Source organism: Sarcophilus harrisii, chromosome 1, assembly GCF_902635505.1.
Source record: "Sarcophilus harrisii chromosome 1, mSarHar1.11, whole genome shotgun sequence".
Taxonomy (NCBI): Eukaryota; Metazoa; Chordata; class Mammalia; order Dasyuromorphia; family Dasyuridae; genus Sarcophilus; species Sarcophilus harrisii.
In genome coordinates, this window is record NC_045426.1 from 163,425,529 (window position 1) to 163,451,261 (window position 25,733).

Below are 25,733 nucleotides of genomic sequence, written 5' to 3' on the forward strand. Positions count from 1 at the left end.
CATTGTTGGTGGAGTTGTGAACGAATCCAACCATTTTGGAGAGTAGTTTGGAACTATGCTCAAAAAGTTATCAAACTGTGCATACCCTTTGATCCAGCAGTGTTACTACTGGGATTATATCCCAAAGAGATTATAAAGAAGGGAAAGGGACCTGTATGTGCACGAATGTTTGTGGCAGCCCTTTTTGTAGTGGCTAAAAACTGGAAACTGAATGGATGTCCATCAGTTGGAGAATGGCTGAATAAATTGTGGTATATGAATATTATGGAATATTACTGTTCTGTAAGAAATGACCAACAGGATGATTTCAGAAAGGCCTGGAGAGACTTACACGAACTGATGCTGAGTGAAATGAGCAGGACCAGGAGATCATTATATACTTCAACAACAATACTATATAATGACCAGTTCTGATGGACCAGGCCATCCTCAGCAAGGAGATCAACCAAATCATTTCCAATGGAGCAGTAATGAACTGAACCAGCTATGCCCAGAAAAAGAACTCTGGGAGATGACTAAAAACCATTACATTGAATTCCCAGTCCCTATATTTATGCCCACCTGCATTTTTGATTTCCTTCACAAGCTAATTGTACAATATTTCAGAGTCTGATTCTTTTTGTACAGCAAAATAACGTTTTGGTCATGTATACTTATTGTGTATCTAATTTATATTTTAATATATTTAATATCTACTGATCATCCTGCCATCTAGGGGAGGGGGTGGGGGGGGGGTAAGAGGTAAAAAATTGGAACAAGAGGTTTGGCAATTGTTAATGCTGTAAAGTTACCCATGCATATATCCTGTAAATAAAAGGCTATTAAATTAAAAAAAAAAAAAGAAATAAGGGAGAGTTAGCAAGGATAAGAAACAAGATATATACAAACACCATTACAATGATCAGGACTAGAATTTGTGGGGGGGGAAAAACAAAACTATGGATAGTAATCATTGATCTCAAAGTCAAAATTTTAAAAAATTCAATTGTAAGAGAGAAATCTACATTATGTTTCAGCCATATTTATATTGCTTTAGATGTGTGTATATGTATGTGTATGTAAACATATATGTATGTGTGTGTGATACATACATACACACATAAATGTATCCATGCTTAACTATAGCCTGCTTAGGAGAAATGTAGAGGAAGGAAAAAAAGAATAAAGTAAAAAATGCACAACAGAGGGCAAAAGAAAACCTACAAGAAAGCAAAAGAAAAATGTTTTCTATTATGAATGCTTTCCTGCAATGGAAATTTATTGTTACTTATTTTAAATCCTGTCATGTTTTGTTGTGCACATGACAATTTTTTCCTTTTTCTGTCTTTTTTTTCTATTTTGTATTTACATTTTAAATAAATACATTTAAAAGAAGAAAAAAAAAACAAAAGAAATGGATTATTGCCTACAGCTTTGGGTGTTCCAACCCCAATAGGTCAAGTCTTTCTTCTTTGCTGAAAACAATAATCACTGTAATATTTTCTAAATGACTTGAGCCTCAGCAGTTAGCCTAAAATTGTACCAACAAGAAAATCTATATGCTAGTCAATTCTTCCTAGAAAGTCAAAATTATAGTATTTAAATTAATTTTTGCAATGTGGCACAATGTTGTATTTCATTCTTTCAGGATTTGAAGTTTGCAAATTTTTAACTTACTAATCTTTAAAAACCATTAGTTCAGGGTAGGGAGTTCAGTTACTTAGTATGAGGTATCACTGAAGCTAAAGTTGGGAGTATGTAAAGACACAACAGGGAAAAAACCTAGTTTTTAATAATTATACGCTGTACCCCCAGTCCCAGCCTTCCTTTGAAATGGTGGTTGTTGAACTTGAGGAATACCAGAAAAATAATGTTATCTTTGTGACATTTTGTGAAGGTGGGCACAACTGAAGAATTCCTTGTTTATGGGGAAAATAGGTAAATCTTCTTGTATTGGCATAGGAAACTTTCAGTGAAGAAACTCCCTTTACCAATGCAGATATGCTGCAACTTTCTTTTCAAATTACACTCTTGCAGAGCTGCCTAGAGTGCTGAGGTTTAGTGACTTGCTCAGGATCACTCAGCCAGTTTGTGTCAAGGCAAGATGTGTATCCAGATGGTCTTGTCTTCAAGGCCACCCACCTACAGTGTCATGCTGCCTTTTCTATTTTCTTTATGTGAAATTTGGAAGTAAGGATGTTGTGTTGTTGTGTGAATTTTTTAATTTGTGGAGAAAATAATTGTCTACCCATTTTCTTTTGATGCTTTTGAAGGGATCAGCGCTTTGATTGAGTTACCTAAGAACTGTGTCGCAGCAGCGGTTGGCAAAGAACTGAGTGAGTATTTGGCCAGGGCCTGTTGTTGTTGTCACTGTAGCTTTGGCTGTTTGGGCCAGGCCTAACGCTTCCCCTTTGGCATGGGTGAGAGGGGGTCCTCAGATGTTCCACTAGCTCCACTAGGAGCATCCAGAAATTCTCTCCACTAACAATTGGTATCTTACTAAAGTAGAAATCAGAGAGCTTCCTTTATAAGAAAGTGATTGAGGGATTCTAATCTTCTGGGCATGGAGGGGAGAGCACTGAGTTTCTTTGTTCAAGATGGCTGTGAAATAAAACAGCGAAGAACCTCTCTCTTCCAGCTTAACTCTGGGCCCCAGAAGTGACAGATATTCTTTGTGGTTCTTCTTGTCTTCTTTTCTCTCTTTAGGGTCTGGGCTGAAAGTAGTGTTAGTATCTTTGTTTCTTATAAGATGCAGTAGTCATCTTTATGTTTCCAAGTAGCAACTTTTAAGACTGAAATTTTGAAATATTTTAGAGGACAAACTTGTATCAGTTGGTCTGGTGTAACTTTTTTTTATCCACAAGACAAGGAAAATAGAGATAGTAGGCTGAAAATGTTCATTTTGAAAGTAAAAGCATAATATATTTGTAATTATTTTATTTAAAATACATTTGTCCATATAGGGGAAATTATAGTGAATTATAGCAAAATTATTTTAAAAATTATATCATTGGCCCTTCTGTATTAAACACACCTACTCCATTACCCAGATCACATATGCTTTTAAAAATATACACCTGTATTGGTGGAGGGAACCCTCTTCCTTTGAGAGCTCCCTATATCAATTAAATCATAAGTTCAATCCTATGCCTTACTGGTATGCATGCATGTGTGGATATATACCTATGTACATAAAGAATGGGATGAGTAAAAAAGGAGTGTAGGGAGAGAGAAAGAGAGAGAAGAAATGTGTGTGTTATTCTCAGACTTGATTCTGTTTCTCTCTAAGAATATTTTACTGAGTTTACCTCTCAGACCTGTGGAAGGGGAAGGAATTTATGACCAAAAAAGAACTAGAGATCATTACTGATCACAAAATAGAAAATTTGGACTATACCAAACTGAAAAGTTTTTGTACAAACAAAAACTAATCAGACAAGATTAGAAGGAAGCAATAAACTGGGAAAATATTTTTACAGTCAAAGGTTCTGATAAAGACCTCATTTCCAAACATATAAATTAACTCTAATTTATAAAAAAGCCATTCTCAATTGAAAAATGGTCAAAGGATATGAACAAATTCTCAGATGAAGAAATTGAAACTTTTCTAGTCATATGAAAAATGCTCCAAGTTATTATTAATCAGAGAAATGAAATTAAGACAACTCTAAATCCCTACACACCTGTCAGATTGGCTAAGATGACAGGAAAAATAATGATTTGTTGGAGGGATTTGGGAAAAAGGGACTTGATCATTGTTGGTGGAGTTTGACGTAACCATTCTGGAAAGTAGTTTGGAACTATGCTCAAAGCGTTATCAAACTGTCATACCCTTTGATCCAACATTTTACTACTGGCTTATATCCCAAAGAGATCATAAAAGAAGGGAAAGGGACCTGTATTGCACAAATGTTTGGGCAGCCCTCTTTGTAGTAGAAACTGGGGCTGAGTGGATGCCCATCAGTTGGAAATGGCTGAATAAATTGTGGTTATGAATATTATGGAATATTATTTTCTGTAAGAAATGACCAACAGGATGATTTCAGAAAGGCCTGGAAGACACAAAACTGTCTGAGTGAAATGGCGGACCAGGAGATCTTATACTTTAACAACAATCTATATGATGACCAGTTCTGATGGACCTGGCCATCCTCAGCAAGGAGATCAACCAAATCATTTCCAATGGGCAGTAATGAACTGAACCAGCTCCCAGAAAAGAACTCTGGGAGATGACTAAAAACTATTACATTGAATTCCCAATCCCTATTTTATGCACCCATTTTTGATTTCCTTACAATAATTTAAATATTTCAAGAGTCTGGTTCTATTTGGCAGCAAAATACGGTTTGGTCATGTATCTTATTTTATCTAATTTATATTTTAATATATTTAACATCTACTGGTCATCCTGCCATCTGGGGGAGAGGATAGAGGGGTAAGAGGTGAAAAATTGGAACAAGAGGTTTGGCAATTGTTAATGCTGTAAAGTTACTCATACATATAACCTGTAAATAAAAGGCTATTTAAAAAAATCAGTGCTACCTCCATATAAAAAAAAAAGAACATTTTACTGAATTGTTGTAGGTCCATGAATCAGCACATAATACATGTGATATAGACATTTGCTTTATTTGGCATTATATTCAACTTGCCATCCACAATTCTTAGTTTTGCAGTAACACTTGCCTGTGTCCTTTTAATCAGACATTCTTCAACTTATCTAATAATCTCTGAAGAGTATTTTTCTAGGCTCCCACACCACTTTTGTTTTTCATTACTCAGAGTAGAGTTAGAAGGTTAGAATATTCTAGTTTTCTTACTTTATTGAAATGATATTAACGCAAATTCTAGTGATCTGGCTAGAAATGAGGCTATCGTGGCTTGCAGAAGAAATGGGAGTTATTTTTATTTAGTAAGCACTTTAATAAACATATTCATTCCTTTTTTAAAAAAATTTTTTACAAGGCAGTTGGTGTTAAGTGACTTACCCAGGGTCACACAGCTATTAAGTGTTAAGTGTCTGATGTTGGCTTTGAACTCCTGACTCCAGGGCTGGTGCTCTATTCACTGTGGGCCCCCAAACATATTGATTTTTAAACACATTTTTTCTTAGCTATTTCAAAATGAGAATAAAGTTCATTTTCTCTTAAATAAATGTTTTAGTTCAAGTTTTCATTTAGAAAATAATATTTTCCCGCTAGGTGGGTCTTTGGCTTCAGGTGTTTCATAATCTAGTTGTTTTTTTGTTTTTTTTTTTCTCTTCCTCTTTCTCCTCTACAACTCCCTCCTCCTCCACCTCCTCTTCTTCTTTCTCCTTGTTTTTTTTTCTCTTCCTCATCTTCTCTATTTCCTATTCTTTTTCCTTCTCCTCTTCCTTCTCTACTTCCTCCATTCTGTTGCAGAGATTGCAGCCAGTAGTAGTTATACAGTCTACCGGAGCAGCTGAGGTACTTATCCTCTTTCAGGATAAGGTTTTCCTCCCTAGAATGATTTTTTCCACTTAGTGCATTTCTATTTTAATTGTGTTGCTTTATGTCATTCACTTAACAGGCACCCATTACATACAAAGAGCATTAAGTTCTACTTATTTAGGTGACCCAATATGTAGTTTGTCCTAAAAATTACAGTCATAAGTCTGATGGAACATTATCAGAAGATTTCTAGGATTTCTGGAAGCAATATAATACTCTATTTCAGGTCCAATTTTTCTTTTAATTTTTTCAGATGAAGTTTTTCCACCAAGATTTTGTCGAGGAGGAGATAGAGAGCTGGCCTTGGTGCCATTGCTGTGTTCCCAAGGGCTCCAAGAAGTTATCTTGGACTCTCAGTAACAGAGAAGGTGCTGATTTGCATTGGCACAAGGAATCCCCCTATGGGAATTCCCACTATATATGAAATTAGAAGTCTAACGTGTATGTTTTTAATTATTAATTCATCTTTCAAAATTATTCCTTTTCACTTTTTTCTTTTAAGTTATCTTTAGGTTGGTATCTTCTACAGAAGGATCTGTAGACTGGGATGTTATTGAAGTTAAACGCATCCTTGATCACCAGGATAATATTCTCTCATTAGGTAATATCAATGGTAAGTTCATCATATGTAACATACAGAATATAGATATAGATATATACATACATATACATATATGTTATGACATTCCTTTTTATATTCATTCACGTTCTAGAATTCTAATTATTAAGGTAATGCTTTTAATGACTCATAGAATAGATCTATACACTCTTTTAGGCATGAGGACTCTTTGTGATATTAGACAGTGTTCTGAGACACTACTAAAGGGCTTAAAATATGGATGGTGGAGTGGATGAGACTACTGAGTGGGAGGAGGAAGAAAAGAACTATTGTCTCTGATGTTACTCCACATCCATACTTTCCCGCTTGTTTTATAGTTTGTAATCCAGATTTATTGCCAGATATAAAAGTTAAAAAAATTAGTTCTGAGAGTTTAAACTTATTTAAGTTAGTGACCATGGTTTTCTGGTGTAGTCCCCTGGAGAATACCATCAATATGGCATTAAATTTCAGGTCACTATGAAGATCTATTAAGCATTGGTCATCTCTAGGTTTCTTTATGGCTTGGGAGATATAGACCTGCCATAGACACATATCAGATTTCTTGAGCATTCTTATCATCCTCTGGGAGCTCTCTTTCACATCAGCTGCCAAACTCCAGGTCTGGGATGTAGCTCATCTACTATCTGGATAGACCCCAGCCAAGAATATTGTGTGCATGTCTGAAAGGCGACTGGGACATAGGCCCTAGATGTATACTTGTGTATGATGCAACATAGAAGTAAGTAAAACAACAGTTGCCATCAAAATAGCCTGGATTGTAGCAATAAAAAGTGGTTTGAACCTTTTTAAATACAAATTTTTATGCAATTCCTGCAATAATTAGAAAAATAAGCTTGAAAAATCTTTTTGCAAATTCAAGTATAGCATGTTTCAAAAGTCTTAGTTGAGTTTGCACTGATTCCTGGGACACCATGTAGTTTTGGTGTGTGATATTGAAATACTAGTGGTCATAATTTATCTTTTCAGTCACGTTTTCCTATCGGCAACAGTGTTTTACTGAGCTCAGAGTTACTTGACCCCAGTCCTTACAAAATTTCTAACCCACACCTAGTCAGGAGACAGATTGCTTATGGGGATCTAATCAGTGACAACTGTTGGAAATTTCCCTTCCTGCTATTTTTGCCCTCAGAATCTCCCCTTTGGTTTATTGCTTGGGTGATAACAATGGCTAGCAGGTTTCTCTGGAGACTCTGTTGCCTGAGACTCTTAAGTCTCCCCTGGGCTAATGACAGAAACACAACAATGTTCTGGTTCATTACACTGGTCATGCAAACTTGTCTTTTTTTAAGGCTCTGAAGTCCTGCTATTGCTGAACAGCTCTGTTACCTAAATCAAGTTGATGAGATGTTACTGATGTAGGCTGCTTGATCTCATGCTTTCCTTTGGATGTGTGATGTGCAGGGAAGGCTGTAGCAGTATAATTAAGAAAGCATTCTTCATGTGTTTCTCTGCCACATTATTTAAGAAGCAAGAAAAGGAAACTAGAAGTGTTTTTTTTTAATCATAACTGAATTGCAAAAAATTCTACATCCTTTTATTTCGTAGTCTCATGTTTAGATAATCATACTATTTATAAACAGGGAGGGACCTGACCAGGTGAGCTTAGACAACCATGATTATCTGGTTAGAAAAGATTACCATGAATAAGCAAATAATCTTAACTTTCACATTTGAAAACAATTTGCTGATGGCTTCAACTCTTTGCCTAAGGTAAGCTAGGAATTGTTTTTCAGTGAGGTATTATACTACAGGCTCTGTGACCTTGAGATCTATGTTTTGTGGAAGTCGGTTCCTAGCATTGCCCTCATCGCTCTTTCTGAAAAGGTTTCCTAATACCAAGGGACACGATATTGGTCAGTGATTTGGTTTGGCAAAGTGCCTCCTAAGACCTAAAGCATTTGAGGAAGAAACAAGTTAGGCAAAAGCATTAGTTGCCTTATGGAATTATGCTATAATTCCATGTAATTCATATTCAGTTTAACAGGCATTTATTAAGCATCTACTATGTGTAGGGCACTGAAATAGATCATTGTAAGTCAAAATGTGAGTGTACATTGTGAATCTTCCCAGTGTGGAAGCTGAAAGCTAATAGTGGTAGCCCTTTGTTAAGGGAAGTATTTCTGCCTTTTTTTTCCCTTGTTGGTAGTAGTTCTGAGTCATACAGTGGCTCCATCCTCCTTTTCAAGCTTTGTGATAGTTAAAATCTGAAATTATTGAGGAAACAAAGGTTCAAGCTTCCAAGCATATATATTTATTAGGCAGTGTATGCCACTTACTTAACAAATCAGAACCAAGTTTTCTCAGCTTGGCAATGGACCCCGAGGACAGGGGTAGAAAGATTTTTATGTTAAAAGAACACAATTAACAGGATATTAACCAGGATACAAGATTAGGCAATCTGATTTCCAATTGGAGGGAAGATGATGGATTTTCAAGTTAAAGGTTAGAAGAACCAGCAGATAAATTTTTGTTAATGTAAAAAAGGATGTCACTCAATTCCCACAAATAGCAAGCAGGTGGAGTTTATAGAAAAATGAAACTTAGATCTCAAAGTGGTATCAGTTTTATAAGATAGTCTGTTTGGTTCATACAATTCCCACAATTTTCTCAGCTTATTAGACTTTGTTCCCCATCACATACTTTGTGGTTCAGCCAAAATGGCCACTTTGACAGCTGGTAATAAGTTTTTCAAAGGATGTGCCCCCTCAGTATCTCCAACCCTCTTCACCTATCTCTTAATGTGAAAAAAGAATTGGGTTAGGGAAAAAAAGGGCAGGAAGTAGAGACTGTAGAAATTATCGTAGTCATAATTTCTCTCTACTGAAACTGGAAGCTTCTGCTCTTTGTTCAGATGAGATATAAACATTTTTTTCACATGGCAAATTCTCTGTATTCTTCCATTTGGCTTGTAAAAATAGCAAAAAACAAACAAACAAACAAACAAAAAAAACAGCCAAGCTGTTGTTACTGAATGAAGATGTGTTTTGGACAGAAGCAAAAGAAAGTTTATATGTGAAACTGCTGGAACTTCCATATTGATGAAGACAGCATTTATAATTATTGCAAATTTCTGTTTTGTTAAGTAGAATTGTCAAATTACCATACAGTATGAACTCTTTGGACGCTGGGATCATGTTCTTCTGTTCTTGTTTTTTATTTTATATTCCTAGTCTTAGAACAGAGCCTATTACATGATAAACATTTAATAAATGCTTATAGATTAACTAATGAATCATAGTACTTTATGTGTTCACAAAGTGCTAAGTATGTGGTTGTGTTGATTCTATTATTAATATGGCATAATACAGGGGTTAGAGGGAATAATGATGATGGTAACAATAATGCCATGCTTTTGTAAAACACCTAATAATTCATAAGATCAAGCGTTGAGATCTAGAAAAGGATTTCAGAGATCATATATCCCAACCCTCTCATTTTGCAGATGAGAAAGTTCAAGCCAAGAAAATTTAAATGATTTAACCAAAGCCATATTGTTAGTAAGAATCAATGGGTGCTATGAACATACTCTGGATTTGTGGCTCAGGAGTTTGGCTAAGAAAAAGCAGAGAGATATAGGATGATAGCCAGAGAATGCTGTAAGATCCAGCAAAAGTTCTTTTCGAGAATAGGGGGAACTTGGGCTGAGAGAGGTTGAAGATCAAAGAAGAGGTAGTGCTTAATGAATAAACATTTTAGACTTATCAGGTAAACAATGAATTTCCCATAAGATAATATTTTATCATATTGGATAACCAATTTTCTGTGTTTAATCAGAAAGTGTTTTAGATGATTCACATACTTTGAGAAGAAGCTTATCTTCATTGGTGGTAGCTAATGAGACTTGTCTAAATTCTGTTTAGATTTGAGCTTCGTCACAGGCTCCCATATTGGGGAGCTAATTGTCTGGGATGCCTTGGATTGGACAATGCAGGCCTATGAACGCAGCTTCTGGGACCCTTCACTACAGCTGGATACACAGCAAGAAATTAAGCTCTGTCACAAATCAAATGAAATTTCCATTCATCATTTCACATGTGATGAGGAGGTAAAAACCTGCAAAGTAGGCCATAGATCATAAATTGAATTCATCTGATCCAATATCCTATTTTAGGTATTTTTATCTTCATTTTATAAATAAAGAACCTAAAGCCCAGGAAATTCTGTGACTCAGCATCACCTAGCCAGGGCAGAATAGAACTTAGGCCTTGGGCTTCTTAGTATAATGCCTTTTTCATTAAATATAAACCTGCTTCTTATGTTACAAGGATCTTGGGTTTACATTTCCATTTTAATCTTTAAGTTAGGCATTATTAAAAAATTCCCTAGTTGAATATCAACTTGTGTCTCAGAATTTTCTCATTCTTTTGGAACATAATAGCTTTGATGTGAAGTTAGCTTTAAATATCTATTATAATAGTTTATTTATGTTTGATTTCTTATTCCCTGGCAAGAAAATTGATTAATGGCTCTGATTTTAATTTTAAAATATTATTTACAATTTTGGTTCTATTATATTATTTCATTAAAATTTGAGGTTTCACTCAGCATTCACTCAAAGAATATTCTAGCCAGCATTTGCACGTATAGTAATGTATTTCCCAGTAAGACAAAATGAAATTGGAAACATGAGTAACATTTCTCCTTCCACTAACTCATCTCTAAGGTTGAGTGTCTGAAGTGAAGGGAACTATATCTTTTGGCCTTGCAATTGAATGTTCCACATGGTCTTAAGGCAAGTCAGAACTGAGCTCTGGCAAGTCATTAAATCCTGATTGGGGTCTAAATGTTGCATCTTCTAGCTCCAAGGATAATAAAAATTATTTTAAAGAGACTTGACTCTTGAGAGACCATATTACAAAGAGATAATGAATAGGATTTCTGTTTTTATCTTTTTAAATTTTTTCCTCACTTTTCTAAACACATACTTTGTTTTGAGTTATATAATGTCTTTTAGTTTACAAGTTTATTTTAAGTTAATACAGGAGAAATTTTCTAAGTACTTTATTTGCCTTAACTTCTAGAGATATTTTTCTGTCATCTTTTTTTTTGGGGGGGTGGGGAGGGAAATTTTTACATAATGAAGAGTGTAGATAGGAGGCTAAATGCAAGCTTGCAGACTCTGAAGGCATTAATGATTTTCTATGCCATCTTGAACAGGTAACTTAAGGAAACCCATGAACCAAGTTTGTAGACTATCAGGGTATTCATGAAACATCTGGAAGTTTTGCCAACCACATTTTTGCCAATCACTTTAACCATTTTCACTTTACTAATAATCATATCAAGTCAGTTTGGCTTTATTTCCTTATATGTATGAATGCTCGGATATACATATTGAGGGATCCCTGGCTTTGGCTTTGGGAATGAGGGGAATGGGTAGATGTTGAGGTACTTTGTGCAGAAAACTTTGGTGAATATGATATGCTGTGACCTAGTTAGTTTGGGGGTTGGGTATGGACTCAAGATTCCCTAAAATAAGATGAACTCAGCAGACAAGTGTGGGGCAAGCTCTAAGGATGGGTTCTGTAAAGGTACCTTCTTGGGGGACATTCTTTGGTCAATTTACTATTAAGAAAGATGAATACTTAATTTTTTTTATCGTGGCATTTCAGTTCCAGTTGCACAGTGAACACAAAAAAGTATCCTATATGAAACAATGGATCTCCATTTTTTAGTTTACAAAAGTTAAATTTAATAAGATTAAAATTTGTTTTGTAAATTCTTACAAAAGACTACTACTTTAATATGTAAGAATATAATGACCAGAGTAAGCATTTATCATTTACATAAATTATTTTTAATTTCTTAAGCCAGTCACTTTAACTTTTCTTGGCATTCATGATTTTACCAGCGAAACAGGGAAACTGGGCGAGATGATGTCTGTGTACTGAAAATATTTTTATTCTTATTTGTGAATATTTTTTACTGCTGAAAATGTACAAACAAGATTAACTACATCTCAAAAATATGCCTTATACCTAAATCCTATGATTTAGAGCCAAAGGGAAAAATTTTTTTTTTAAATCTGTTAAAAAATTTTTTTTTAATCTGCTAAAATTTGCTAAAAACGAGCCAACAAATAAACAAGTCTATATCTTTAAAGTTTGTTGTAATGATGATATACTTTTGCTTTAATAATAAAAGTTTAAAATAAATTCTATATTACTTTCAAAATTGTTCTTCTTGCTGTCTTTTGAACTTCCTTCAGTTCTCTTCTGTTAAAAAGTGTAACAATGTCCTTCATTTTGGTATCATTATTGCTATTCTCTTCCCAATCTCCTCCTCTCCTCCATTACAAACTGGAGGAAAGAAAGAAAAAGGAGATTGATCCCTTGGAACAAATAATCATAGTCAACCAAAACATCCACACAGTGGCACCTTAATTTTGTCCTTGCACTTTGTGTCCATTAACTCTGTCAGAAGGTGGTAACATAATTCAAAATAGGTCTTTTGGAACTATGGGAGGTCCCCACTCTAGGATTTCTCCACTCTTACTGACCTCTAGACAGAGTCTTGTAAGCTACATTTGTCTAGTCACAGGTCATGCTGGGAAACTAGCTTTGCTAAAAGAGCCCCCTTTCCTATTGCCCATGGGCCCTTTTGCTGACCTTTTGTGTGAAGTTCTGAAGCAGAAGAAGTGACTTATTATAGCTGTTATATTTCTTGATCATTATCCAGTCCAGTGCAAACTGCAGGCTTTTGTTGGACTAGGTATGTGAGAGATGGGCAACTTGTTTTCCATTCAGGCAGCCATCTTGCCCAGAAGTCAAGACAAATGTTTTAAAAAGCATAGGAAAGTTAAGACAAATTTCTAAAGAAAAGGCAAATAGACATTAGGGAGGAGTGCCAGGCTTAGAATTTCTTACCTGAGTTTTAGTTTTGCATTTAGGTGCTTGACTTGGAATTCTCTCAAATTTAGTTTCTTTATCTGAAACAAATAGGCATAATAATGCATGTTTTTCCTACTTTGTAGAGATATTAAATATTAGATGAGATCTCTGTGAGAAAACTGTAAGAAAGTCACAATATATTCTTATTTGGAAAAATGCCAGTGTAAGAACAACACTTCCAACAGGAACTTTGGATAGTATTGTAAAATTGCAACTTAAAGTCCTTAATTATTTGTAGATTCCATTAATTTCATAAGCTACTAGGGGCAAACTTTAGCAGTCCCTTTATCTAGGCAAGAAGTTAAGCAGCTTCTTCTTTATAGTTATAGTATCAAGTATATGAAAAAAGCAAGAGCAATAATAATAATTACAGCTGCTATTTCTGTAGCATTTTAAGATTTCTAAACATTTTAAATGCATTATCTCATTTCATTCAATAAACATTTATTAAGAACCTACTTTGTTCCTCCCAGACACTGTGCTAAGTTCTGGGGCTACAAAAAGAGGCACAAGACAATCCTTGCCCTCAAGGAGCTTAAAGTCTGATGAGGGGTATAACATGCAAACAAATATATACAAGCAGGCTATCTACAGGAAAAAGGAATCATGAGCATAGATAGGGAAGGCACTAGAACAAGCTTCCAGTAAAGATGAGGTTTTAGTTGTAACTTAAAGGAATTTAAAGGTCAGTAGGTGAAGTTGAAGAAGGAGAGCTTTCCTTGCATGGTGAGTAGCTAGATCATCTAGCAACTCTGACAGTTACATTTTACAAATGAGCAAGCTCACCTGAGGTAAAGTGCTGAATTATTATCCTGGTCCTCCTGCCAACTGTGATTATATGCTAAGTTGTCGTCCTGGGTCCCTTCCCATACCTACATTACCTTATGTTTTACTTTATATATACTTATATGTATATATATTTACTTTATGTATACCTGTGTGTTTACAGTCTTCCCCAGAGAATATATTGAGGTCAGGGGCTATTTCATTTTTGATTTTGAATCTAATAGTAGGAGAATAATAAATGTTTATGGGTATACTATGTGGGATTTGAATTGTAGTCTTTCCTTGTGATTTATATTAAAGTATATCAATCATTAGTTCCTGCTGTTCTCTCCACCGATAATGTTTTGATAATAAGCTTGGTAAGGATCGTGATTGGTGTGACATCCAGAACTTTCTTTATATTGGCTTCTCCATTCTCCTCTTGGAAATGTTTTGACCTTTCCTTAGTAGTCTGACATTTTTCACTGCTCTCTGAAGTCTACAATAACAAGGGTTGAAAGGCTAAGTATAGGGAAGGGAGACAATGCTTTTATCAAATACTAGTTTTATGTCTTTTTTTTTTTTTTTTTTTTTTTTTTGTGCCCAGTATTTGTTTGCTGCTGTTGGAAGGGGCTTATATGTGTATAACCTTCAAATGAAGCGTGTGATTGCCTTCCAGAAAACTGCACATGACTCCACTATCCTGCACATCGCCAAACTTCCAAACAGGTATGTCATGCAAGAGATGCCCAGTGGCTCCTGTTTTTTCTGGTAGCAAATTTTTCTGTTTCCAGACTTGACAGATTGTATTCTTTTGACACTGAAGACTACTACATCATTCCCTCCTACAGGATCTTTTGAATAATATAAATAAATATATCAAGAGTTTAGTTGAAAATGATTATACAATCTCATTGTATCTTCTAATTTCAGAGAGTGAGAAGTCACTAAGCTCTTGTGTATTTAAAAAAAAATTTTTTTTGAAGAAACAACCAAAATGTATTTGTCATGAATCTCGTTCATAATAAAGCCATGCTTTTGTTTCCACTTTTGCACTGCAACAAATTTGTAGATTTTAGGTTACCTGAGAGGATTTTTTTACTCCAAGGCTTTTCTGACTTTCTAGTTTGTAGAAGTGCTGTTATTTTCTGTATAAGTGGGGTTTGGGGAGAAAATAGGTATGAGGGAGAAAGGAGATAAAGGAAAGGAAGGCTGCGTATAAAAGGTACAACTAAGGAGACTATTTTCCTGAAATTTTAAAAGCAAAGATTACAGATTTAGATGAAGTGCAATTGGCTTGCTCCCTCTACAGAGATAATGTAATATTTAAAATGTTAGCATAATCATTATTTCTCATTGGAAAGATGAGTTAAGTGATATTTTTAAAGTATATCCTCAGAAGAGAATAAGAGCATTCCCAGAGACCTTCCTGACTCTTTCTTTATAAATACTCTATGCCCTGCATTGAATTGCCCCAATGGTGCTCCGTCTATATTATGGTCTCTTTGTTCCAACAGGCAGTTAATCTCTTGTTCAGAAGATGGCAGTGTTCGCATTTGGGAGTTACGGGAAAAACAGCAGCTGACAGCTGAACCTGTGCCAACAGGTCTGTGCTTCCCCAAAGAGGAAGTTTCTTACCATTCCTTCTTAAAAAATGAAACACAAGAATGAAAGAGTTCATCAGTAACCATATGAGGTTAAAATAAGTAAAAGTAAACTGTACCCAAAATTTATTTTAAAAGAAAAAATGTATTGGTTGTAGTCAAAGCTGACACTTACAAAAATAGTAGTTGCAAAGTCCTTTTATTTCCTTTTTAATATGTCTTTATATGGTAACTGCTTCATTGTTTTTATCCTATTGCAAGTCAACCAGAACTGCCCTGTGTTGTGAGAGAATATTGTTACATCCTGAAAGCCAAGACCAAAAATGATTATTCATTTTAGTATTTGTAATTCTAATACATAGAATTTGTATTTGGAGACCAAATCTAATATATTCCTAACAGTCCTCCCATATTTGTGAAACTAATGGCTATTAATTATTATTTATTTTAGTATCTTTTTAAATAGTATTTAACAAAAGTCCAAATGGTACTGGCCAATAGGCTCAGCAGGCCCTCATATTTTCTTTCTTTTTAAAAATTTTTTAAAAAAATATTTTCAATATGAAAACAAAAACCTGGGAGGATTTGAACACTTTAGTTGATAGTTTGAAAGATACTTCTGGCCAAGGAATCAAAAGCTGGTCTCTCTGTGCTGTTTTGGTTTTTTGGCTATTTGGCCTACTCTACAGATCCAAATACAGCCTCTTCTGTTCCTCAGTTTACTCTATATGCAATCTGAATCTGCCCTGTATTCAAGTTAGTTTTTTTTCCTATATATTTTTTTTCTTTTCAAGGATGTTTATTGGAGAGGCTTACATTGGGCCTGTACTTATACATATCTGATATTTAGGTACCAATTTTGTCTCTAATCATAGATTTCTTAAATGTTGCATCAAAGTTTGGGTTGGGTTCAGTATGCTTGGAGGCTCTTCCTATCTCTGACATAAACCCTTGGTCTATCTTCTTTCTTTCTTTCTTTTCTTTTTTTTTTTTTTTTTAATCTTCTCTCTAATGGGTCAGCTGCCATGTGGCTTCCTCCAAGCCTTTTATTTCTTTTCTTCCTCTATTCCACTGCCACCAGGGGGCATGCTGGGGCAGCAAACGGGACAAAGCTGACAGGTTTAGAAATAATGAGCATTATTCTCTTTTGCCCATCTCACATTCCATATGTACGTATTGCTAGTCACAGACCAAGATTCTGCTGGCAGGTTGTAATGATTTTGTGTCTTTCTAGGATTTTTCAACATGTGGGGATTTGGAAGGGTGAACAAACCAGCAAACCAAACCATTAAAAAACCACAAGAAAATGGTACAGTGTGTTCCTTGGAGCTTATTGGAGATTTGATTGGACACTCATCTTCTATAGAGGTGCGTTGAGTTGTTGGCAAGAAAGGGAAGGAGAAATAGGGAGGCCCAGTGATATTGCAGGAAGGGGCTGCCTTGGGAATCCAAGTCTTGGGTTGCTGGGCCAGACTTGCTGCTCATGTATGAGCCAGGCCTCAGTTTCCTAGGGTGGAGGTGGGGGTTAAGCCCATACTTAATGTAGACCTCAGTTTTCCCATGTATTAAATGGAGAAGTTGGATTAAATGACCTAAGTCACTTCTTGCTCTGAATCTTTGATTTATGACCTGATATACACTTTACCCTTTTCTCTAATCTCCATTTTTTATATTGTCCAATGCTATCCAATAAAGAATCATGGTTCATTTTCCTCAGTCTTTAATTACTCATCTGAAGACTTTGAACAACATCTGAACTAGTAAAACAACAGTATATGCACAGTTAGTATTGGCTTTCAAGTTATCCAGTTTAAAAGGCAGGTTTTAGGAATTCACTATCTCTAAATGGGATGTCTTCTCATGTTAGCCTTTTTTCCTTAGTGCTTCACATAATACATGGTACATGAGAGGTGCATAATAAATGCTTTTGGCTGACCCATTAACTGAATGAAGGCTAGTATTGTTTTTACCAGATAATAAGATAGAACTTAACAAGTTTGTGTGGAGTTGGGAAAGGGATCTAGAACCCTAAATCCAGGGCACCTAAGTCCACAAGACTAGCATTTAGAACAAATAAACTTTAAGATTTCGGATGTTTTGGAACAGCTACATGATACAGTGAATAGAGCACCAGCCCTGAAGTCAGGAGAACCTGAGTTCAAATCTGTCCTCAGATACTTAATACTTCTTAGCTATGTGATTCTGACTTAATCCCAATTGCCTCACCCAAAAAAAAAAAAAAAAAAAAAAAAAAAAAGAAGAAGAAGAAGAAGAACTTCTGATGTTTTGTACTTTGCAGTCACTTTGGAGCTCCTAGAATGAATATGAAAGATAGGATCATAGATAAGTTTGAGGGTTTGTGTCTTAGAATTAAAGCCTTAACCTGGACTAAAAGAACCACAAGTTTTTCCAGAAGGAGCTGTGTTTCATAGCTCTTTTGAGAATGATCATAGAGTTTTAGTGCTAAAAGAGATCTTAGATATGTTAATCTGATCCCTTCATTTTACAAATGAGGAAACAGCCCCTGAGATTTACAAGCGCACTGTGCTGCAAGCAGCAGAGCTGCGCTTCAAGCATGTCTTCAGACCCCAAATCCATAGCTTTTCCCACTCCGTACACCTTCTAAGCTTAAGTGGTAAATTTCATCTTGGTTGTGATGATTTACATTCATGAAAATATTGGCAGAGAGAGAAAACATCTACAAAATTCTCACCTTAGGAAATTCAAATATAAAATGGATTGCTATTTCAATACTTAAATGTATTTGTGATCTCACTGAAATGTGTACTCACTTCAGTGGTACTGCTTAGACCCTAACCATGCCTTCTAATTCTCTGTGATCTTTGTCCCTGTGTACCATGTCCTTCTCCTCTACAAATTGTCTTCCAAAAAGGATCAACCCAGTGTGCTACAGGCCTTTCTCTGGGTCTTTTAACATGTAATTTCCATATGAATGAAATCTTAAGAACAAGAATTGTTTCTCTTTCATGTTCATTTGCTTAGACATTTTGAATTGGATATTTTACAGACATTTTAAACTCAGCATATCCAAATATGAATGCATTATTTCACTCCCAGAACCTCTCTCCTTCCAAACTTTCCTGTTATTGACATCTTTCTAGTTATGCTGGTTAGCCACCTGTGGATCATCTTCAACTCTTCATGATCTCTCACCATTCTTATTCACTATTCTATTGCCAAGGTCTGTTGGTTTCACCTTTGTCCTGATAATGACCCCTTTTTGGCACAGGCCCTCAGCCCCCTGTCCTGGACTGCTGCCTTAGCTGCAAGTAAGGTTGCCTGTCCTAAGTCCCCTCTGGTCCCTTTTTCAGTCAGCTGCTAAAGTAATTTTTCTGAAGCACAGATTTAATGTCACTCCCCACTCAGTAAACTTTAGAGGTTCCTTGTTAGCTGCAGGATAAACTACAGAATCCTCATGTGGTATTCAGAACCTTCATAACTTTGTTCTTCTTCCTCCAGTTACCGCCCTTCCCCTAGCTACCCCCCTCCCCCAATCTATACACCTTTCCAGTCATCCTAGTCTTTATATTCCACCGCATAGTCTTAGATCTAGATACTGGCCTCCTGCCTGTTCCTCAGCCCATCTCCCAATTCTGGGCCTTTTCCCTGTTTGTTCCCCATAACTAGAATGCTCTTCCTTCCTTATCTTTGCCTACTGGTTTCCTGGCTTCCTTCACATCCTAGCTAAATCCTGTCTTCTACAAGAAGCCCTTCTCAGCCTGAGTGCCTTCTTTCTATGGATTATTTTCTATTTACTCTGAATCCTGGTTGTGCATAGTTTACATGTCTCCCCCAATAGATTGTGAACTCCTTGAGGGCTCTTTTGCCATTCTTTGCAGCCCTAGCACTTAGCACAGTGCCTGGCACATAGTAGGTACTTACAAAATGCCTATTAGCAAACTGACTATTTTAGGACATTCTCATTTTTGCTTCTTTCATGATTCACAACCGTATAGCATTTCTGGAAGAACATTGGTGTTAAAAGTTGGATTTTTGTTTCAGACAGCAGCTTGGGATCTTTGAATGTGTTGTGGACAGTTCCTAAATGCATTTCAGCCTCCTTTTTTTTCCTCCTTCAGTTCTTATCTGGCTTGTTATCCATATGAAATGCCTGGCCAAGACATATACACTGATAGATTGAATGGTATTATTCATTGGATTAGTATCAGAATATCTTAGTTCAAACACAGTCGTGAATATTTGACAAAAAGTGTTTTAGCACAGCATTAATTATTGGATTTGATAATTTTCCCCCTTGGTCAGAGATGGCAAGGAATGATTGCCATCCTGAAAGTGTATAAACTTTCATGATGCTAGTTAATCTATCATTATCAGCAGATGCTTGATGGAACATCTTTTATGTGTAAGACACCCCACTGTATGCTAGGGACACCAAGAGGCATAAAACTCAACCTTTACACTAAGGATCTCACAATCCAAGTGAAGAAATAGTACATTACATTAAAACACACACACACACACACAAAGATGTAAGATATATGTGCTGAGTGTGGAATGAAGGCATGGACCCAAAGTATACCATGACTTTAGAAGAGAGAGAAGGTGATTGTGAATGGGATTACTCCCTTGTGAAGAGGTGGGGTGCATATGTGGAGTAATATAGAACCTAGAATGGAAGAGCTAAGAGCATTTAGAGGTCATCTAGTCTAATCCAGTCATGAGATAGGGTTAGGCAGTTGTCCCCGGAGTCAGGAGGACCTTAATACTGGGTGAGGGGGAAAATCGTCCTCAGCTGCCTCATCTGGCCTGCGGGCCGTAGTTTGAGGACCCCTGCAAGGATACAAATACAAAAGCAAAGACAAACCTGGATTCCAGGAGCTTACATTTCTGTCAGGGAGATAACACACATGGAGGGGATTGGTGGCTTAGGTGGGGCACTTTTTTCCTGGAGAATGAATGGTTCCTTAAGAGAGAATTGATTAGATTTCTACAATTCCTACAAACTCCCTACAATTAGAATTGTAAATTGATACTCCCTGTCTTGGAAATATGGAACTCCCTGGTTCATGGTTCCAGAATTTGAGAGTAGAAAGGGAGATGACCCAAAGGAAGGAAAGGAAATGAAGCTTTGTTTACTTGAATGAGTGGTTCAAGAGAGGCAGTCACCCATTTAGACTGAGGAGCCCAAAGGTGAAAGTTCTTCCAGGTCAGGGTTCTGTCACTTCACAGCATATCTTAAGCTAAACTTTTCCTCAAATTCAGTTTAGCCACCAACTTTCTTTGTTCCAGTTAATTCCATTATCCCATTTCTAAAACAAACTTAAAAGTCATCTTTCATTCATCCTTTTTACTGTATTGACTATATTTAATCACTAGTAATACTCTTATTCCTACTAAATATACTTGTTTTTTCTCCTTTTCCACTGGATTTATCAGGCCCTAATCAGCTCATATATGGAATATTGTAATAATCTCCTACTTACTTGCCATTAGTTTCTTCTCCCACCCTTTAATATGACACATTGTTGTTTTTACTCATTTTATGGTCTTTTTTGGGAGAAGTCTTTCCACTGCATCCACCTTCAGCCACATGAAAGATCCAAGTTGTTCCTCCAGGAGGATTTACTTAATCATTGTATCTTTCATATATCTGTCCTTCCTGATACCCTCCAGAATTTTGTGCCAGAGAATTTAGCATTCCATGTTACTGATATCTTATATTTTGCATTCACTAATGTGTTAAGTAATATAGACTCACCTAGATTACAGTAGGTTTATTTGATTGATTATATCTGCACAGACATAAAGACTTTGAAAGTTGAACTTTTTTGAGGAATTCTTAGGGCAGTATTATTGCTAGAATGGTCAAATTGGTTGAACAAAATTGATGAGTAGGATTCTAGAAATCAACAGAGAGAAAAGGAATTTATATCTAGTATCTTTGACCTAAGCCATAGATTATGAATAGAACTACTAAAAGAAGAAGATGTGGATAATTAAGAAATTAAAAATCCAAGATGTGTTGATTAATGACTCCTTTGATCTCTCTTTCCTTTGGTCCTTCAACCTTTATGGTACTAGTTGTCATTTGATCATTTTATTTCTTATCGAAGAAATTAATTATCTTGTGCTGCTTTTTGGTAGAAATAAATACTAAAGGTAGCTCTGGGGATGTGAGAGCAACTGAGGACAAAGAACTGTTTTAACTTAGGACAGTGCAGGACAAAATAGATTGAAATGCTCTGGATTACCATTTAGGGATGAAGCAGTTCTAAATTAACCCTGAGATTTAGAGTACTCTTTTATACTATTAAAAAAAAGGACTACAAGACCTATAGGGGTTGTTTTGGAGACTCTCTAGGCCAGAATCAGTAGGGATTAGCTCAGATAACTGTCTTCTAAGAGCTCCCCAAATGGGTTGGAAATCAATGGCCCTTTTCTCCCAAGATGAAGGAGTCCTCATCTGGGAGCTTTGCTGTCATTATGGACACTGTGGAATGGCACCAGAAGGCAAAAACAGATAAGGACTACTTTTAAAAATTCAAGGCTGTCTGAGAATAATATGTGTGTGTGTGTGTGTGTGTAAGTACACATAGATACTATGATGATCTTAGCGACTAGTCTTGTCTAGTATATTTCTGCTTGGGGAATTTGTGCTGCTAAGTCATATTTACAAGTTGATTGTTGTCCAGTGTTCCCATAGTGTTCCCATATTTTCTTTGAACTTTTAAAAAAACCTTTTATTATCACTTCTCTCCTGGATTTAGTACATAGCAGTGATGAATAAATACTAGTCACAGTTAACTAGCATATAGTAGTCAGATGACCATGACCATGGCTATTGCCGTAATTCTCTAACTAGTGTCCTTGGCTCAAGCTTCTTCTTCTCCAGTCCATGCTCCACTCTGCTGCCAAAGTGATTTTCTTAAAGCCCAGGTCTAGTCATATCACCTCCTTTTCCTGGTCACTTCCAGGATCCTGTGTTTGACATTTAAAGACCTTTACTACCCAGCCCCTTCTCCAGTCAATTTAGACTGTCCCCTCCTCTCCTCACTCTTTAATCACCTTGCTGTTCCTTATACACAATCCTTCCATCTCTGGGTTTTGGCACTGATTTTTCCCCTTGCCTGGAATGAGGGAGTCTAGGGGAACACCCTCTAGCCCCTAGCTTCCTTTAAGAGTTTGTACTATGGGGCAGCTGGGTGGTTCAGTGGATAGAGCACCAGCCTTGGAGTCAGGAGGGCCTGAGTTCAAATTTGGCCTCAGACACTTAACACTTTCTGGCTGTTTGACCCTGGGCAAGTCACTTAACCCCAGGTGCCTCTCAGGGTAAAAAGCAAGATTCTGTTTCTCTTCCTCCTTTTGTAAGGAGCCTTTCTAGTCTCCTTCACTTCTCTCCATTCTCCCAGTACCTTCCTTTTAAGATTGCCTTTCCTCTTTCTCCTGTATCTCCCTAGTATGGACATAGTTATTTATTTACAAGTTGTCTCCCTCATTAAAATCTGAATTCTTTGACTACTCAGCATAGTACTTGGCACATAGAAAACACCTAATAAATGCTTTGCTGCTGGCTGATTACAGGACAGTCATGGTGCCCAGAGCAGCAGGAGCCCAGTGAGAGATGCATTGGGTCTGGAATCAGTTGGCTCAACCCTCCATGAATTGCATGACTTTGGACAAATCAATTAACCTTTCCAGTTTTCCTTTCCTCATTTTAAAATGGGAATAAAAACACCTATAATTACTTACCTGAAGGAGACTGAAGAGAGCACTCCAGAAGATAACGCATATAAAGAGTGCTATATGAATCAAAGCTATGATTACTTGCCCAGGATTACTTTCCCCCCAAAGAGCTCAAAATGGTCACATCTAAATTATTTCATTTATAATAAGCTTCTTGAATTTGGAATTTGTGGTTATGTAGGCAAGGGCTTCTTTTAAGGATGGCTAGAAAATATGGAATATAGCAATTTCCAAAGAACTGAAAATGAAAATCACCCAGAAGGCACCCAGAGATAGAGGGCTTTTGTGAACAAGAGTGAAATTTAACAAATGAGGTATTTCAAAGAAGAGAAATAAAAGATATTCCTGGTAAACATATAATAGAAAAAAGAAGGTTGGAAGATAACAACCCCCTACTGGTTGGTACCAGCCTTGGAGTCAGGAGGGCCTGAGTTCAAATTTGGCCTCAGACACTTAACACTTTCTGGCTGTTTGATCCTGGGCAAGTCACTTAACCCCAGGTGCCTCTCAGGTAAAAAGCAAGATTCTGTTTCTCTTCCTCCTTTTGTAAGGAGCCTTTCTAGTCTCCTTCACTTCTCTCCATTCTCCCAGTACCTTCCCTTTAAGATTGCCTTTCCTCTTTCTCCTGTATCTCCCTAGTATGGACATAGTTATTTCCTGTAAGGAAAAAGTAAGAAAAGTCTTTGGCATATTGCTGTATGATGAACTTACTGGAATCTCTGAATAAGGGTCCCATAAGAAAGAAAGTTGGAATGGTTTTCAGTCTGCACTTTTGGAGGAAACATGCAAAATAATGCAGTCACTGATCCACTGGAATGAGTGTTTCTTAATCAAAGAATATCAACAGACTTGTAGAGGTAGCTTTTATTCATTTAAGAGAACAAACTTTTTCAAGCAGTTTAACAGCAGCCATTTGTACAAAAACAATGGATTAATCACAAGTGATCCTTTTCTTGTCATTAAAGCAAATCTAATCAGACCTCTGTTTGGCAATATATTTCTTTAAACAGTTTGTGAAGCATTAGAATATGATCAAACATTAAAATCTTAGAGAACACAATGTAATCTTTCTTTTAAATCAAAAAAAACTTTCAAAATCTTGGAATAGCTAAAGCTCAAAGTTGTGAACATTAAGTATTACTGAAATGTAGATGTCAGAGTTTCAATTAATAGGGAAATTTGGTGAGTAGAATTCTAGGTGACAGAGAGGAATGTGCATTTATCCACATGTAAGATGAAAATAATGGTTAAAAATGAAACTGATTTCTGTTTTCATATCCAAAATGGTGGGTGGCCTTTGATGGAAATATATTCTTTTTAAAAATATTTGTGATAAGCAGAGTAGTATCTACTTTTAACTTCTGTTTGCTGAAAGTTCCATGAAGGCAGGCACCATGGATTATCTAAATTTTGTTTTTCCCCCAGCACTTGGAACATAGTAGAGATTTAATAAATAAATTTTGGATGGAATGTTCCTTACCTCATATTATGTACTATAATTTATGATTTTTCATTTTCATTACAGATGTTCTTATACTTTGAAGACCATGGACTAGTAACATGCTCTGCTGATCACCTCATTATTTTGTGGAAAAATGGAGAACGAGAGTCAGGATTACGCAGTTTAAGATTATTTCAGAAATTAGAGGATGATGGTGATTTGAATCTTGGTTTCTAGTCTTGCTGAATAAGGCATTCATGTGCATGAACCCTGAATATCAAATATAGGCTAGGAAGATTTTAAGAGATATCTGGAAAATTGTAATATATTCATCTTTTACAAAATTTAAAATGTGTTGTGTTGTTGTTTTTTTTTTTTCCCCAACTGGTGTATAAGGTTCTGCTTTTCTTGTTGAATCTATATTTTCTGAACCTGTAAAGAGTGAATGTGGTGGATGAGGAAGGGGGGAAGAGACAGAGAGAGAGAATATATGAGTGTGAATATGTATATAAAGATTATATATGTATTTGAGGGAGACTAAGTGTACCCCTGTGGCAGAAACCATTTCCCCTGAGAACTTTCCCATATGGTAAACTCCTAAAGCGATCACACTCAGGATGACTAAAGAGGCTTTTCTGAATTTAAGGAAACTGAAATCCTTAGCTGAATCTTGCAAACCTTACCTCTTTTAAAATTGTAGGGAAACAAACCCATCCACAAAAGTCACATAGGTTTAAATTTAAAGAGTAATAGAACGAATTAAGGTCTTCTGAAAATTTATCCCTGCTGAAAATTCCTTTCATTACAAGAAAAGGAGATTAAAAGGGAATAAGTAGCACTTTTTTTTTTTTTTTGTATTTTTAAAAATCATTTAGGAAAGTTGAAAAATAGTATGGTATAATGGGAAGGAGACTGGCCTCAGCCTCAGACATTTTCTGGCCCTGGGAACCTGGACTGGTGGAAATTATTTCACTTCTGCTTTCCCTTATCTGTAAAATGGAGATAGAAAACAGTATTTAAACAACCCACCTCATAGGGTTGTTGTGAAGAAAGTGCTTTGTGAACTACATTGTGCTACACACATGAATTTTTGTCACTATTCCTGAAATTCTTGAAGGTCCTATAGCCCTAAAAATGAGTTTAAAAAAAAAAAAAAAACAACTATTAATAGGATCTTAGCTTTAGACCAGAAGGGACCTTAATGATCATCTAATCTGTTCCTTTTAAAAAGTATTT

General features: G+C 36.1%; 1 protein-coding gene across 3 annotated transcripts in view; it reads left to right on the forward strand.

The window, feature by feature from the left end:
• WDR41 (WD repeat domain 41) overlaps window positions 1-25,202 on the forward strand; it is a 71,815-nt gene extending 46,613 nt beyond the window's left edge. For all 3 annotated transcript variants that reach the window (XM_031966232.1, XM_031966235.1, XM_031966227.1), the window contains 7 exons: window positions 2,253-2,315; window positions 5,953-6,063; window positions 9,933-10,117; window positions 14,335-14,456; window positions 15,245-15,333; window positions 16,566-16,699; window positions 24,582-25,202. In XM_031966232.1, the coding sequence (XP_031822092.1) occupies window positions 2,253-2,315; window positions 5,953-6,063; window positions 9,933-10,117; window positions 14,335-14,456; window positions 15,245-15,333; window positions 16,566-16,699; window positions 24,582-24,734 (857 nt within the window). In that variant the 3' untranslated portion in view covers window positions 24,735-25,202. The remainder of the gene's footprint in view (window positions 1-2,252; window positions 2,316-5,952; window positions 6,064-9,932; window positions 10,118-14,334; window positions 14,457-15,244; window positions 15,334-16,565; window positions 16,700-24,581) is intronic.
• Window positions 25,203-25,733: the final 531 nt, after the last annotated feature.